Consider the following 16094-nt stretch of genomic DNA (forward strand, 5'->3'; position numbering starts at 1 on the left):
TCATCTTGGGTGACTCTCCAAACGGCATTTGGGTTGGATCGTCACACTTTGTACCTATACACAGCCCTTTGTGCGAATCAAAGTGCCCGACTAATGCTAACTCGTCCGTACTTGGAACATGCTTGGGACATAGGTAGGCTGTGATGATGATCCCACTTTTGAGGTGGGAAAATGTCCTGTTGTTAAAATAGTTTATAATTTCCGGGTGTCTCTGTATTTCATGGTCAGGCACGAGCTGGAAGGGATATGATCTAGATGCCATGAGAAGCGTTTTTCCTGTGACATACTCAGCCCTGACCACAGGCAGTCTCATGAGAAAGTATTTTACCATGAAGAAACTGGACTGGAAAATGCATCTAGTGCTTGGAGTTGATGGAGATGGAAGGGAGAAGCCGGTGAAGAGATCACGCTTACTTTTAATCTCTTCAGCGTGAAAAGTTAGGAGATTTTTTTTTTTTTTTTTAAGATACAGCCTGGGCTAAAATTTTGATTTTTGTTTTGTTTCACTTTAACTCAATATGATGTTGGCAATTTAACTTCCACAAAAATCAAGTTAGTTGGTTCTTTGCAGAGACCCTGCTCATTGGCAGTGCAAAGTGAGAAGTTACTCGCGGTTGTGGGCTTTGGGGCAAAAGAATCGAAACATTCTGTTAACCCTCAGTGTTACCATGTGATTCTTGAATTCTTGTGTGTCTTGCGCTCCTTCCTATGGTTACTACTTACAGAGTAAAAATTAGTCACATGCCATTTGCAGTTTTAAGTCTTAGGTTAAAACTTTTTCCGGAAGTCTCTAGAATAGGGTGCGGGGTAGAATTTAGGTTATTTGGTTCCCAGCACTGTTTGTTGGTTGGAAGCTGAACGTAGAAATTAGGTTTGAAAAGTCTCCGTTCAAAATGGGTTTTTAATTTCAAAAAGGGATTTTCAAAAGCGTGTAATTAATGATTCCAGTTTTGCTTCAGAAAAGTAGTTTATGTAAGCATGCCCCCAAATGTTGTCAGGGTGTCATGTGTAGATGAGGATATTACACTTGACTTTTTATTTTCCTAATTCATTTATGTGTTCTTCATATCTTATAAAATGAGTAATCATTTTTTAAGTGCTTTTTTTTATTTGAAGTATAGTTGATTTACAATGTTGTGTTCGTTTCAGGTGTACAGCACAATCTTTTTTCAAATTCATCTCCATTATAGGTTATTTCGAGATATTGACGACAGTTCCCTGTGCTATATAGTAGGTCCTTGCTGGTTATCTAATTTATATGTAGTAGTGTGTATCTGTTAATCCCAAACTCCGGATTTATCCCTCCCACCACTTCCCCTTTGGTAACCATAAGTTTGTTTTCTATGTCTGTGAGTCTGTTTCTGTTTTTGTAAATAAGTTAATTGGTATCATTTTTTAAAATTCCACATATAAGTGCTATCATATGATCTTTATCTTTATCTGACTTATTTCAGAAGCACTTATTCATTGTGAGGCCCTAGGCTATGTACATTGTATGTATTAATTATGATATAGGGACTGTTATTTTCTCCCATTCTTACTGATGAAGAAACGGAGGCAAGGAGAGGTTAAGTAACTTGTCCAAGGTCACATAGCTCGCAAGTGGTGGAGCTGGGGTTCAAATCCAGGCAGGATGACGGGTGAGCACTTCACCACCATGTATGCTGCTTCTGTAGAAATACATTAATGTTTTATGAAGTAAGCCTCTCTTTCTTTGGAAATGTTATGCTTCTCCTAAGGTCAGTAATTCCCCCAGATTCCCAGGGAATCCCTATTTCTTCATGCCTGGAGACTCAAGTTCCACCTCATGCTGCACTGCAGGGACCAGAAGCTCCAAAGATCGTTGTCACCCGATGAGCACAGCTCTGTGAACACTGTTGATGAACAGTTTTGTTTTTAACCTCCCTCTTAAGAAAATGTTTCTAATTCCTTGACCAGAGTGATCAAATCTTCAAAAAGTTCACTGCCAAGTACCTTTGAGTGTGGCTTGGATTAACTGACTATATTCTTCTAGACATTTCTAAATTCTTCTCTAAAGATTCGTCATGTCTAGCAAGTAGTTCTAGTTCCACGTGAATGCAGGAATTCCAAATCCATGGATTTGCGGGTTAGTGGCCATTTTGGGTTGTGTCATTCTTGAAGTACAAGGGCAGGGATTCTAAGCCAGACTCTGTGACCTTTGGCATATTCGGTAGACTTTCTGTTTATGTACAACAATTTAGAACCAAGCCAGATACATGGTTGGCATTCAGTACGTGTTGGCCATCATTTCTTCGTCATGACCTGGCAGCTGTATCATCAGTACCTTCATCTCCCCCAGGCTTGTCCTTTGGCTTCCAGCCAGCCGTTCCCTCTGTATTATTCTAAGAGTCAAGGCAAGGCATGGGTTAGGGTTTGGTGAGGGTCAGAAGGAGCCATATTTGCTCAAGTGCCTTTGCCAGCGGAAGGATACAGGCCTCTCAGTTGCAAGTCATCCGTGTGACCATGGGTAAATCACATCAGCCCTCTTGTCCTCAGTTCGCTTTTCATACGATGAATATTGTCTGCCTTAGATCCCTCTGGGCTCAATTTAGGATGCTGTGGTTTTCTCAGTGTCTCTCTAAAGAGGATAGCCAATGGTTTGAGATCACTGGGGAAGAGGAATCTTTGTTTCCCACAAAATATATCTTCTTATGTATGGGGCAGTGTACTTAGTACTGGTTTCCATTAAATAAGTAGTTGTCATGTACAGGTACCGTGCTAAGGATTATGCATATCTCACATAATCTTGAGAATTTAACCTTTCTGTTCCTGTGTTTCCATATATGTTAGCTGGCTATAATGATGCCTCAAACGATGGTGAAAATTTGATGAGATTGTGTGTCTCTACTGTGTAGTACTTGTCAGGCAATAAACACTCACAAAATTGCAACTTTTATTATTATCTTCCTCATCCCCAGTGGCCAGGAACCAGAACAGTTTTAAGAATACATTTAATTGAAAATGCAAATCAAAGCCACAGTGAGATGTCACTTCATACCTATTAAAATGGCTCTTATCAAAACGACAAGAGATAACAAGTGTTGGTGCGGATATGGAGAACAGGGAACCCTTGTGCACTGCTGGAGGGAATGTACATTGGTGCAGCCACTATGGAAAACAGTATGGAAGTTCCTCAGAAAATTAAAAATAGGACTGTCATGTGATCCAACAATTCCACTTGGGGGTATATATCCAAAGGAAATGAAATCACTCTCTGGAAAAGATATCTGCACCCCCATGTTCATTGCAGCATTATGTACAGTAGCCAAGGTATGGAAAAAACCCAAAGTGTCCATCGATGGATGAATGAGTAAAGAAAATGTGATGTACATACACACACACACACACACACACACACACACACACATACACATACACACAGGAATATTATTAACCCATAAAAAGAAGGAAATCCTGCCATTTTTAGCAACACGGGTAGACCTTAAGAACATTCCGCTAAGTAAAATAAATCAGACAGAGAAAGACAAATACCGTATCATCTCACTTGTACGTGGAATCTAACATGATCAAACTCATAAAAACAAAGAACAGATTGGTGGTTGCCAGAGGTGGGGAATTGGGGAAGTGGGTGAAGTTTGTCAAAAGGTACAAAGATAAGTAAGTTTTGGGGATGTCATGTACAGCATGGTGACTTAAGTTAATAACACCGTATCGTGTATTTGAAAGTTGCTAAGAGAGTAGATCTTAAAAGTTCTCCTCACAAGAAGAAAATTGAAACTGCGTGAGGTGATAGATGTTAGCTAAATTTGTTGCGGTGATCATTTATATATACATGTAATCATATATATATGTAATCGTTTATATATATATATAATCATCATGCTGCACACTTAGAACTATTAGAGTGTTACATGTTAATTACATCTCAATAAAAGTGAGGGGGTAAAAGCATTCAGAGCAAAAAAATTTCATACAGTTACTTAACACCCCCCACCACCACCACCACTCAAACAAGAAGCAAGCAACTATAGTAGAATGTGAGAATCTACAGTGGATTGAAAAAACAGGGGCCAGAAATCCTGCTGGACCTGAAAGCCATGTCTGGTGGGTGGAAGGAGACAGGTTGAACTTAGACAAAGGTGGAGCAGAGACACAGGTGTCCCGGTGTGTGAACTGTGGCTGGACTTCAGTTAAACTGTGAGAAGAAATCTGTGCTCTCTCAGCTCAGCCTCTCCATTGTTTGCTTTATGAAACGCTCTTCTTGCAAAGGTCCAGCCTTGGCTCAGCTGAACCACGGAACAGGGGACTTGTCCCTACTGGGACTTGAAGAAAGGATCAAAATCAGGGGATGATGGTGATAGCATCGGTATCCCCAGAGAAGATGGATGATTCTGGATAGATAATTATGAGGGAGATTCAGAGATAGCTGGGCTTGTTCATTTCTTCCTGTCTGCCTGCTTGGGGATTGGCGTCACAGCAATAGAAACCCCGGATGTTACAGGGATTCACAGGCAGCGCTGGTCCCTTGGGCCCCAAGGGAAGGACTCTGCTGCTTGAAAGAACTGGATTGAGTTTTTAGGAAGAGGTAGAACTTATTAACTTTTAAAGATATCGTTTACTTTTTACTTTTTAACTTTATTGAGATAGGTTTTCATAAAGCAATGGTATCTATATTAAGGTGTACAACTTGATGTTTTCACGTATGTATACATTGTGAAAAGATCACCACAGTCAAACTAAATAACTTATCCATCACCTCTACATGGTGACCCTTTTGTGTGTATAGTGAGAAGATTGAAGCTGTATCCTCTTAAGAAAATTTCTAGCGTACAATACAGTATTAGTAAGTGTAGTCACCATGCTGTACGTTAGATCCCCAGAGCTTATTCAACTCACACAGCAGAAGGTTTGTGCCCTTTGACCAATATCTCCCCATTTCCCCTCCCCACAGCCCCTGGCAACCACCATTCTACTCTCTGCTTCTTTGAATTCAACTTTTTTAGATTCCGTGTGTTTAAGTCAGGTCATGCAGTATTTGTCTGGGAAGGGTAGTGTTTAAATGGAGAAGATACTTGGATGCCATGTAAATGTGGGCAGAGAACACGAAGAAGGGAATTACAGATGTGAATGTGACTCCAAGAGTCCTGGGAATAGGAAGATCTGGTTGAAAAAAAAAAACCAGTCTTCGGTGTGGGAGAAGATGAGTTAGGAAGTGTGGTACCGTGACGAGGCCCTTCCCTTCATCCCGAAGGCATCGGGACGCACGTTCATTCATGCATTTTTGGCTCTGTAGGACTGCATGTCCATTTGCCAGAACTACCCTTGGCCATATTTGGTCTAATCACTGACCTTGGTAGAATGTGAGTATCACGTTTTCAGGAGACAACGTTTGTTTTTGTATTTCTGTCCTAACCACTCACTAGACTTGTGACCTTGGGCAAGTCACCAAACCTCACCATCTTAGTTTTTCCACTTTAAATTGATAATCATAAACCCTTCCCCTGCTTCCCTTAGAAATGTTTGGGAACGAAGAATAAAATAAAAAGTATAAAGCAACTAACTGGCATAGTGCCTGGCACGTAGTAAGCAATTCAATACGTTGTTTTTATTTTAGTATTCTAAGTGCGGGGAGTTATGACCCTCCACTTGCCCCTGTGTTTCTAGATGTGCCTCATTTCTTAAGGTCTTATACAGGTATATTCTTCGCTGTTTGCAATAACTGCTTTGCAAGTGTAAATTATTGGAAAATATTTGGATTTTTTTCTATCTAGGCTAACTTTGGCCAAGAGTGAGTAGTTCCAAACTTTAGATTATTAGTCATATTTGGGTCTTTCCCCTCCTCTTTTTTCTATTTCTTTCTTTTGTCTTTTATCTCAGCTGGACTTGGTTCTCACTCTTACTTCTTTGCCCAAAATTCAGCTAAGGAAAGGAAGGTAATTTGTGAAGTGAAGCCTTCTAAGGGTTTATTTCCTGTTAGGGCATCTCGAGGGCATCTCGAGTATGTGTGGCTTATATTACAAGAAGAAAAGTGGATACAGCATCATTTGCTTGAGCAGAAACTTAAGTTCAGTGTTACGAGTAGAATCATAGAAAATTCTTCTTTATTTTGAGCATGATTCCAGCCAGATTCTTTGGCAGCTTTCAAAGGCTCACTCCAAGGTATGAAAAGATAAGAATCTGGATTATTCATGAGAGTTACCGGGCTGCACCCTCATAAAAGGCAATTGCAGAAAACAGCAGGTTAATACAGTGAGTTAACAGATCCCTTGGATTCATTTAGTCTCGCATTTGACCCCCGCTGTTTTCTACTTCGGGAACTTGGAGAAGGACTGGGTCGGTTTATTTATTCACTTTTGGGTACAGTCTGGTCCTTCCTTAACTAGGGGAAACAGGTTTGATGCAGCATCCTGCTTAACATTTTAGATACTGTCTAATAAAGTTGACTTCTGTTTTACTTCATTGCAGTGCTAATCTTGCCTCCAGTCATGGTACCCCAGGCTGTGGTCCTGTCAACTCTCATGAGCTAGGCAGGCTCAGGCCTGGGCAGTGCTTGAATGGAATCCTTCCAAACATAACTCAGGTACCGGAGACTCGGTGGTGGTGATTCAGCGTCTGGCACTGGCTCCCGCCAGGAGCAGCCAGCCGGGGCCTCAACAAGGTGCTTGGGGGGCCCTGTGTTAATAGGTGTTTGGAGTAGGAGCATGATGGTGGGGCTTTTCTTTCCTGCTCTTATAAGAGACTTCAAACAGACTTTCTGCCTGTTTGTAGCCATTACACTTACTTCAGCTGATTTTGCAAGAGGATCACAGATACCCTTTTCCTTTTGGCTTGTGAAAGTTCCTAACTTTGACCTTCTTTGGCAGGAGGCATCTTCTGGGCGCCTTACAAATAAAAAAGGTTATTCATAACTGCAAGTGAATATGGGGTTTGCGGACCCTTTTTCTGCTTCCCAGGTTTCCTTTGGGGGTGGGGCTTATAGCAAAATGCCTCCTCCTGTCTACAGCCTTCTGGTATTTCTGTGTCCAAGTCTCCTGTAGTAGGTGCATGAGATGGTGTTTGAACCCTGCAGCACTAATGCTGGTGAATCATGGCATGGTGCAAGAACACAGTTGCATAACTCTGCTCTCCTTCATCCCAGCTCTTCTAAAAATAAAAAATAAAAAAAATTAAATGTTTAAAAAAGAAGAAGGAAATGGCATTTGCCATCTTTTCTCCTAAGAAAATATGCTCTAATGGATTGCCTACACACACACACACACACACACACACACACACACACACACACACTCTCTCACACTCCCACTCACACACACTCCCAAGCTACCTGTACTCATGTCTTTGCATTATTTGTTAGATTTTAAAGCAAAGAATATATGACTATTAAATGTCATAGCAGTAAAAACCATCCTCTGTGTAGCTTAAGGAACATGAAATCTTGTCAGTAAAGATTTGGGAAACGTGGCATTGGAAGTCGATCTAGAGGATGGAGGTTCAAGCTGGTGTGGGACAGTACAGAAATTGCAGTGGTCCCGGTTGGGGAGGGGACGCTGGGTGGTGGCCTCATCTTTCTCCACCCGCACAGGTGGAGGTGACACTGCTCACGGCCCTGTCTTCTTCTTCAGTTAGGACGGTGGTGACAACAGGGGACTTTGACTTTTCCACTTCCTGTCCCTTTTGCTTTTAACTTGAACACGTAGTTTTGGAGAGTCGTAGGAGTGAGATGGTCTCTGCTCCAGTTTTTCACCACGTCTCTCCAGCTGTTGTCTCATAAACTCACTTGCAGAGGCTGTGGAACATTTGGAGAAAGCCACGCGCTCTCTAAATATTGGCTGGAATGCCCTCAAAGTGTAGGACGCTTTATAGAGCTGTCAGAACTCTTGAGGATGGGTGATGCTCCGTAGAACCTTTCTCGTCTGGGTCACGGATTCAGATCCACTGTCCCAAATGATCTAAGGCATTGCTGTCGGCCCCGCCTACTTTTGGGGGGTGGAGTCAAGTGAATGGACTACCAATGAATGCTCAGAGTCTACACCTTTATTTGCAGTATCACAGATGAGACCAAACAGTGACTGGTGCAAAGAGACAATTAAAGGCTCTCTGATGATTTTTTGTTGGTTGTTGCCCTCTGTGCATTAAAGTTCTGATAAAATATGTTTTCGTTTGTTGTTTACTTATGTCACCAGTAACATGACTTGAGGGTCTGCTATAGTGCTATCTTTCCTTGGGCATCTAATATTTTCATATTCATAATCACTGAAATCCCTCTGTGAGATTAGCTCACTTTTCCATTCTCCTGTGATAACCAAGTGCTCTAGTTGTAAATTATATACATATACACATATATATGTATGTGTGTGTGTGCGTGTGTATATACATATATATATATATATTTTTTTTTTTTTTTGCATTCTTGTTGGAGAACTCACTGCCTTGGAATGTTGTTGGTTCTGTGCAAATGCTTCTAGTTCTGTCAGCCACCGTCATTTCTTAAAGTAACCCACAAACCTGCTTTTCATCCTGCACTGGAATACTTACCGTGTCCAAAGCAAGGAGGTGATGGAGTTTCCCTGCATACTTATTTCTGGGTCTTGCTCCAGAGCAATTGTCAGATTGGGTTCCATGAGGAGCATTCGTGTTTAGATGGTAGCTAGTTGCTGGAGTTGAGCCAAGATAGCAAATTAGCGTAGGGGGAAAAGGTGCTCTGGAGGGACTTGAGGTGTCTGTAGAGGTTGAGAAATAGAGGAGAGATCATGTCTTCTTTCCTACTAAGCTTCCCATGCGGCTTTTTATTGCTGGCTTTTCCTTCCACCCTCATCTACGCAGTGACTGTTGATTAGCCTGTGAAATTATCTGAGAAACAGGTTTGATCTTGCGGGGTGCGGAGAGTCTAGGAAAAGAAACTAGAGGAAGGGTGGCTGACTCAGAGCAGCCTTTGAAGCTGGAGATGGGACAGCTTCTCGGGGCAGACAGGAAGTCACCAGCCCTTCTCCACTGGCCAATAGGGCACGTTGAAAACCTCGCACTAGAATGAGATTCACTCTGAACTGCTATAAATGACCTGTGGGAAGAAGAAACATGTGTTCAGTGTTCGCAAGTTTGAAATGGTTTCAGATAGAGGAGTACGTGGATGTATTTTGTGTTCCTGCCCCAGTTCCTTCTCAGAAAATCAAAAATGAGTTTGAGCCTTAAGAATAGCTAATTAGTAACATCCTTGCATCTTAGCTCCACTCTAAAATTATTCTGGCCAAATGATTGAAAGCTCTGTTTATGTAAAACTGTGTCCAGGGGAATCTTATGAGAATCTCAGAATACAGATAGCAGCCTAAGATAAGCTGGCAAACTTTTCTTGTAAAGGGCTAGATAGGAAATATTTTAGGCATTTCAGTCTCTGTCACAAGTACTTAACTCTGCTTTGTAGCCTAAAAGCAGCCGGGTGGTATGGAAGCAAATGAAGGTGACTGTGTTCCAATAAAACTTTATTTGTGGACACTGAAACTTACATTCCATGTGATTTTCATGTCACAGAATATTTTTTTGTTGTTCTCCCAACTGTTTAAATAAGTAACAACCATTCTTATCTCATGGGCTGGACAAAAACAGGTGATGGGCTGGATTTGGTCCCTGGGCTAAAGTTTGCTGACCCTTGACCTAAAATGCTGCAGTGCCTCATATTTTTTGAAGATCTCCATGTATCAGTACTGATCTCAGGTCTCATCACCAAGTGTGTTATGTAAAAAAAATTGTCTGTTTTCTCCTACCGGGTTGCTTTATGTATGTGTGCATGTTTACTTAAACCATATTTTATGTAAACACATTGGTGTTTCTTAAAATATGGTAAACATGTTTTTTGAACATTGGCTACCTTGATCAACACGCTAAACATGGCATACCTCATGGGATGCCTCACCCCCCAAATATAAGCACCTGCCATGAACTTGAGATGTAAATAGCTCGAAAGTTACAAACATGCTGATGTAAAATGTAATTTGTAAATAACAGATGGCACGTATTTACAAGGAATGGCAGGCACTGATGAGAATGAAGTCATCTGGAACCAGAAGAATGGAAGATGTGTCAAAACTGTCCAGGTCCCCAGTCACCATGAAACTAACTAGCGTGCTGCCAAACTAGCAACCCAGCACCAGTCCCCCTGACCTTCTGAGTGCCCAGCTCGGGCTGGGGTCCGTGGCGTGCTGACCACAAGGAGACTTCAACCCCTTGGGCGGATCGGGGCATAGATAGCAGCCAAGGCAGAGAGGGAACCAGTGTATGCCTTGGCTCCTCTTAGCTCACAGGGCCATTGATTTCATCTGTTGAAGGACAATACATGGGATTGTGTGCGACTGAGCCATAAGTGTCTGGTTTTATCACTCGCCTTCACACTGACATCTTCGAACTGCATCTTTACTGTAACTCCAGCCTAGCAGTCAAGTACAGCACCACGTTATCCAGGGCCAGGCAATTGTCACATCTGTTCTAAAGGAAGTGTTGACTCAACCCAGCCCAGGAAACCACCACCAAGAGTAAAAGGTCTCCAGAGATTGGATGGAACCTTTTAAGTTATTTACACAAGCAGTTGGTTTGGAACTTGAGTCACAGTTGATCCTTGCTTCTTACAAGGGAAATTCTTTTATTTATTCATATTCTCCCTCCCTCTCTCCCTCTCCCTCCCTCTCCCTCCCTCTCTCTCCCTCTCCCTCTGTCTCTCTGTCTCTCTGTCTCTCTCTCTCTCGTTCACACACACACACACACACAAAATATCTACTTGAATCTTATTATTCTATAGCTGCTAAAGGATCTACTTGTATCTTCAAACAGGATATCTTAAGGGACCTTGCTCCAATCATGATTGAGAAACTGTTATAAAAATAAGAGAAGTCCGTCCTCACTCCTTAGTCGTGTTGGGACACATCTCTGAGGTTTAGGCAGTGGAATCTGAGATGAAAGACATGAATCTGGTTTTTATGATTTTGATGCATGGAACAGGTAAAAATGGCTATCAAGTCAGCATGTATAGGAAACAAAGTGGATGTAGGTCCGTGGTGCAATTCCCAAAGGGGATCCCATCAGTCATTACAAATTTTTTACTGACCAGCAGTGAATATGACGATAAGCATCTTTGACTCACATGGTAGATACCTAGAGGGGTGGGATAGGGAGGGTGGGAGGGAGAAACAAGAGGGCGGAGATATGGGGATATATGTATATGTATAGCTGATGCACTTTGTTATAAAGCAGAAACTAACACACCATTGTAAAGCAATTATACTCCAATAAAGATGTTTTTAAAAAAAAAGGGATTTGTATTATAATGTCATGTACATAGTCTGGTGCACTAAGGGTCTGTTTCTCTTCTTTTTTTGTGACGATTTAAAATCTAGATTACAGTGATTAAAATATCATGGGAATCAGAAAAGCAAATGCCCTTTAGTGATTGATTTCACAGCACTTTATAAGTTCTAATAAGTTAGGTTTAAAATTCTGGCTGAGACCTTAGTTGATTTTTCGGAAGGTGGGGAAGTGTTAGTACTTTGCCCCAACTTTGTTCTCATACTCGTGATGAGGCCAGGGAATTATTATGGAATAATTCATAACAATTCATATCAAGATGAATAATTCTTTTTTTATATATTTTTAAAAAGATTTATTTATTTATTTGGCTGTGCCAGGTCTTAGTTGCGGCATGCCGAACTCTTAGTTGCAGCACGCAGGATCTATCTAGTTCCCTGACCAGGGATCGAACCCGCATCGCCTGCGCTGGGAGCGTGGAGTCTTATCCACTGCGCCATGAGGGAAGTCCCTCAAGATGAATATATTCTTTGCACTAGGGTTGTCTCTCCATCCCAAATATTTGAAGTTATTTTACCTGTTTGCATTCATTTTGAGGGTGAAATTTGGAGGCCAGTTTACACATCTTCATCATCTGTTCTCTCTTCAGTAGTTTGACTAAAATTTCCCTTGTGTTCATACAAGTTCCTAAACCTTTTCTGCCCTGTGCTTCTATCTTTAATTATCTTCTTTGGTGTGGCTTTGTCTGAAATGCTGTGAAAGGGCTGGATGTTACGCGATTATGTAATTTGATTTCCCCCATGTTGGGTCTGAGAAAGATGTTACACACATAAATGACTTTTTTCCCTTCAACCCGGCAGAAAAATTGCAAGGATTCCAGTAGCTAATTTTGAAATGTATAGAGCCAGCTCAGTAAACATTTGTTGCAAACTTAAATTTGAGTCCTATACTTTCTTTTGCCGAAGTGCGTTTATGAGAACTTGCTCATATAAGAATAGGTTTGTGTGTATGTACATTTTTTTAAAGGACACTTATTAGTATGTCTTTTGCTTAAATGAGGAGCTCACTGTATAGATTCTCTGAGACTTGAGTACTTGAAAATTGAGTCCCTGTTCTCCAAGTATTTGGTGAAACGTGGTAAATTATTTCAACAAAGATTTGTGACTCTGCGGAGTTGCCGCTACTCTGATCTCCTTTGCTTGCTCTGTTTTGGTCTTGAATGCACCTAACTTTTCTCCTCTTCCCCACCGTATCTTTCTCCGCACGATCTTTTCATTGTCATCTACAGACCTTCTGTCTGCCTTTCCAACCAGTAGCCAGACCCTTCTTGGCTGATCAGTCTATGACTCTGGGAGCTCTGAAGGTAGCACTTAAAATATATAACAGTTCCCTTTCCTACATTAAAAAGCCACAAAACCTTCATGGAAAATAGCTAAGAGGACGTACACAGTAGGAGGAGAGGCTCTTGCTCCTGCAGGCACCTTGCAACGGGACTATTTTTCTTATATGATATAAATGAAATCTTCACTCTGCCCACTTTTACACCTACGCATGTACTGAGCGTCTCCAAGGAGACAAGGAAACCCGGAGTCCAGTGATGGTGGTGAATCCTCCTCGGAGACAGCAGGCTGGAGTCTCAGGCAACTCTCCCAGGCGTCTTGGCTTCCAGATGCCCCTCTCAGACAGCCTCTCTTCTCAAGGCTCTTGCAGGCAGGCTTTCTCGAACATGCCTCTCCCTTCCCAGATGAAATAGCCTGTCCGTTCCATCTGAAGGGCTGGTCGTGGTGAGTTCAGTAGACAGAAGGCTACTGAAGGGACAAGAAGGGTGGGTGCAGTAGGGAGGTGAGATAGGAGGGGTCCGTCTTTCCCAAGATCTTTTCTTTGTCACCCGTTTCGTTATCTGTGCGTATGTTTCATCTCCTCCCTCTGGACCTCTTAGGCACAAAGCCACCACGCAACCTTACATAGCGTCTTAAAAATATTCTTTGTGACAACGGTACAGTCATGAGCTCGGTTTAGTTAGATTGTCCTTTGAGGAGAAGTACTCCTCTTGCTGATTCAACATTTTTAGGCATCTTTTCATGAACAGTAGTCCCCTTGACCACTCTCATTGCCCTTCCTCTGAGTTTGCTGCACGGGAAACCCCGTACCATCTTGCCTTTCCCCACTGCACCGTGTCACTCTAACTTTTCCTAGAACTATAAACACTGTTTTCTTATGTAAATGACATCTGTTCCTCTTTGAGGAACACACTACCATCATTAGCCCATTTTTCACACTTTCTAAGATTATAGTGTCAGATCTTTTCGATACGTTGACCACGTCTCTGTGCGAATCTTCTTTCGGGTGCAAATAATGAGTTATCATGTAGCAATGATTATTGATGTGATGCCCAGTAAATCTTGTTTTGTCTCTAAACTCCAGGCTCATCATTTAACGAGCCTTCTCAACATCTTGTCCACATGTACATTTTTGGTTCTCAGCTGAATTGATTCACATAATGTAACTTCTCGTGTGATTTTCTAGCACAGTGTCTGCAAATTTCAGTTTTCTGTTGCCAATCCTGCTGTCCTCTTTGGAAAGGTGGGGCTAGCTGTTATTCCTATTAAGTCCTTTGTCACTGAATGACTGCATGAAAATTTATTGATGACATACTTTTTTATCTGAGCTTTCGGAAAAGATTGGTCAGTCATTGGTCAGTGTTCTGCCTTTGGAGGAGTCTCCTTTTCTCCTTTGGTTTTATCTCCAGTCGATAGCACCTCCCCAGTTTCTAGCTTTAAATAAAAACCAGCCCATGGTGTAAGCTCAGAAGGACCCATTTGTGTTTGACACAGTCAGTTTTATTCACAAGCGTGTAAGGTACCCTTTGAGTGGACTTAGAGGTCAGATTGGCCAAGATTTTTTCTTACGTAGTCCATCAAGGTCACCCTGATTTGATCTTCCTTCACAAATAACTTTACCCACAGTGTGGTCCACCACTTAGCTTTTCCTCTTTATTTGGACTCAAATGAGGTGAAAGTGTTACTTTCAACTCGAGTTGCCTAGCTCCCACGAGAAGAATTGGAGGAGGATGAAGGTACCTTTGAAAAGAGCCCTTTATTGTCTCCGAAGTTTCTGGCTTTGCCCAGGTCCTTCCTGGCCTCTCTCTGCCCTCCTTCCTCAAAGTCCCAATCATTCATACTCTACATTTCATGTCACATTTATGGTAGGAATCAAGTGTCTGCTCAGATGGACTGCTACGCCCGAGGAACTGTGGATGAAATTGGCTAACTCTAAGAAAACGTAAACACATTCTGGAAAGTTTTCCAACTTAGACTGGTGGGAAGTTTGGTTTGCTGTTTCATTTGCCCGGAAATGGAAAAGTCAAGATCTCATCCTCATGTGTCCTTCCTAGAATACTTTTTTGTGAAGGAGGCCCTGAACCTGTGTAGTAACACAAACGTTTTCCTTGCAGGCACTTCAAGTGGCAAGACAGCTTCTTCTCCAGCAGCAACAGCAGCAAGTTAGTGGATTAAAGTCTCCCAAGAGGAATGACAAACAACCAGCCCTTCAGGTAGCAAGTCTTTTTTTTTTTTTCTTCTTCTTCTTTTTTTTTCTTTAAGTTGATGATACACTTTGGGACAGCTGATAAGCCATTCAGAAGTGGATTGTGTTGAGAATTGCAAATCCTGTAAGGAAATCTTCTGCACAAAACTTCATTTTTTTGTTTAACACTAGAACATGACATTTGGGGGGAAAATGTCTGTTCAACCAACATTTTTGTTGTTGGGAGTAAGCAAATCTAATGAGACCATTTAATTGGAGGCGGAGGAGTTGTTGGCATGGGTTGCTTATTAGGCAGTGCGGCTTACCAATGAGGAAAAGTCCATAGTGCTCACATATGTCACTCATTCTCTTGTGATCTGTCTGGAAATGGGACACACACACACACACACACACACACACACAAATGTTACTTTAGTGCAGTGGTTTTCAGCCGGAGTGCTTTTACCCCTCAAAGGACATTGGGCAGTGTCTGGAGACATTTTCGGTTCTCACAACTTGGGGGGAATGGGTGCTACTGGTATCTAGTAGAGGGAGACCGGGGAGGCTGCGAACATCCTACAGTGCACAGGAAAGTATCCCACAAGAGAGAATTATTCAACCCAAAATATCAATACTGTCAAGAACGTATTGGGATTAAGGAAGATACTGTATTTTTTAATACACCTAGTAATGAATGTAATACCTACTCCATTATTCACTGGATGTTTTCCAAATATTTCTGAATCATTGATAAAGATTGGCAAGCATCTTTTATGTAAAGATACTCAAAAAGACCGTTTTGGCAGCTTCTCATTTCAGGCACATTGAGGGCAGGGATTAGCGGAGTGGAAGGAGTGAGTTCATAAAAATCTACTTTGAATCTTTGACTTGGAGTAGAAAATTGTCATAGACATTGTAAAGAAACTTGACACGGAGTAGCCCATGCTCCCGTCCAGGACAGGGAGGGCACTTGCAGGGCAGGTACCAGGTGGCTCAACTACTTACATAGCCAACAGTGGGCATCCCTCAAGATGGGAAGCAAAGATGAGTTTCCCACGCTGGGCATTCTGGAGAGGAATTTGTAAGTGGGAGCTGGTGGGTATAACTTGATGCCGATTAAGATGATCACAAGGTCAACCCAAATTCTAGCTTGGGTTGACTCTTCTCAGATCAGAGAGAACCAGTATACCAGCACCCAAATTATCCTACAGAGATCAAACTGACCTTGGGCCACACGTTCTGGTGCTTCTACATCTGCTTGGAAATTGTCACCGTCTAGAGGAAGTTCAGCATGATAG

The 16094-nt window shown here is 41.9% G+C and overlaps 1 protein-coding gene across 11 annotated transcripts in view; it reads left to right on the top strand.

Moving 5' to 3' along the window:
* Positions 1 to 16094, top strand: part of FOXP1 (forkhead box P1) — a 598922-nt gene that overhangs the window by 438086 nt on the left and 144742 nt on the right. For all 11 annotated transcript variants that reach the window (XM_057554352.1, XM_057554353.1, XM_057554350.1 and 8 more), the window contains one exon: positions 14726 to 14824. In XM_057554352.1, the coding sequence (XP_057410335.1) occupies positions 14726 to 14824 (99 nt within the window). The remainder of the gene's footprint in view (positions 1 to 14725; positions 14825 to 16094) is intronic.

Source organism: Balaenoptera acutorostrata, chromosome 10 (genome assembly GCF_949987535.1).
Source record: "Balaenoptera acutorostrata chromosome 10, mBalAcu1.1, whole genome shotgun sequence".
Lineage (NCBI taxonomy): Eukaryota > Metazoa > Chordata > Mammalia > Artiodactyla > Balaenopteridae > Balaenoptera > Balaenoptera acutorostrata.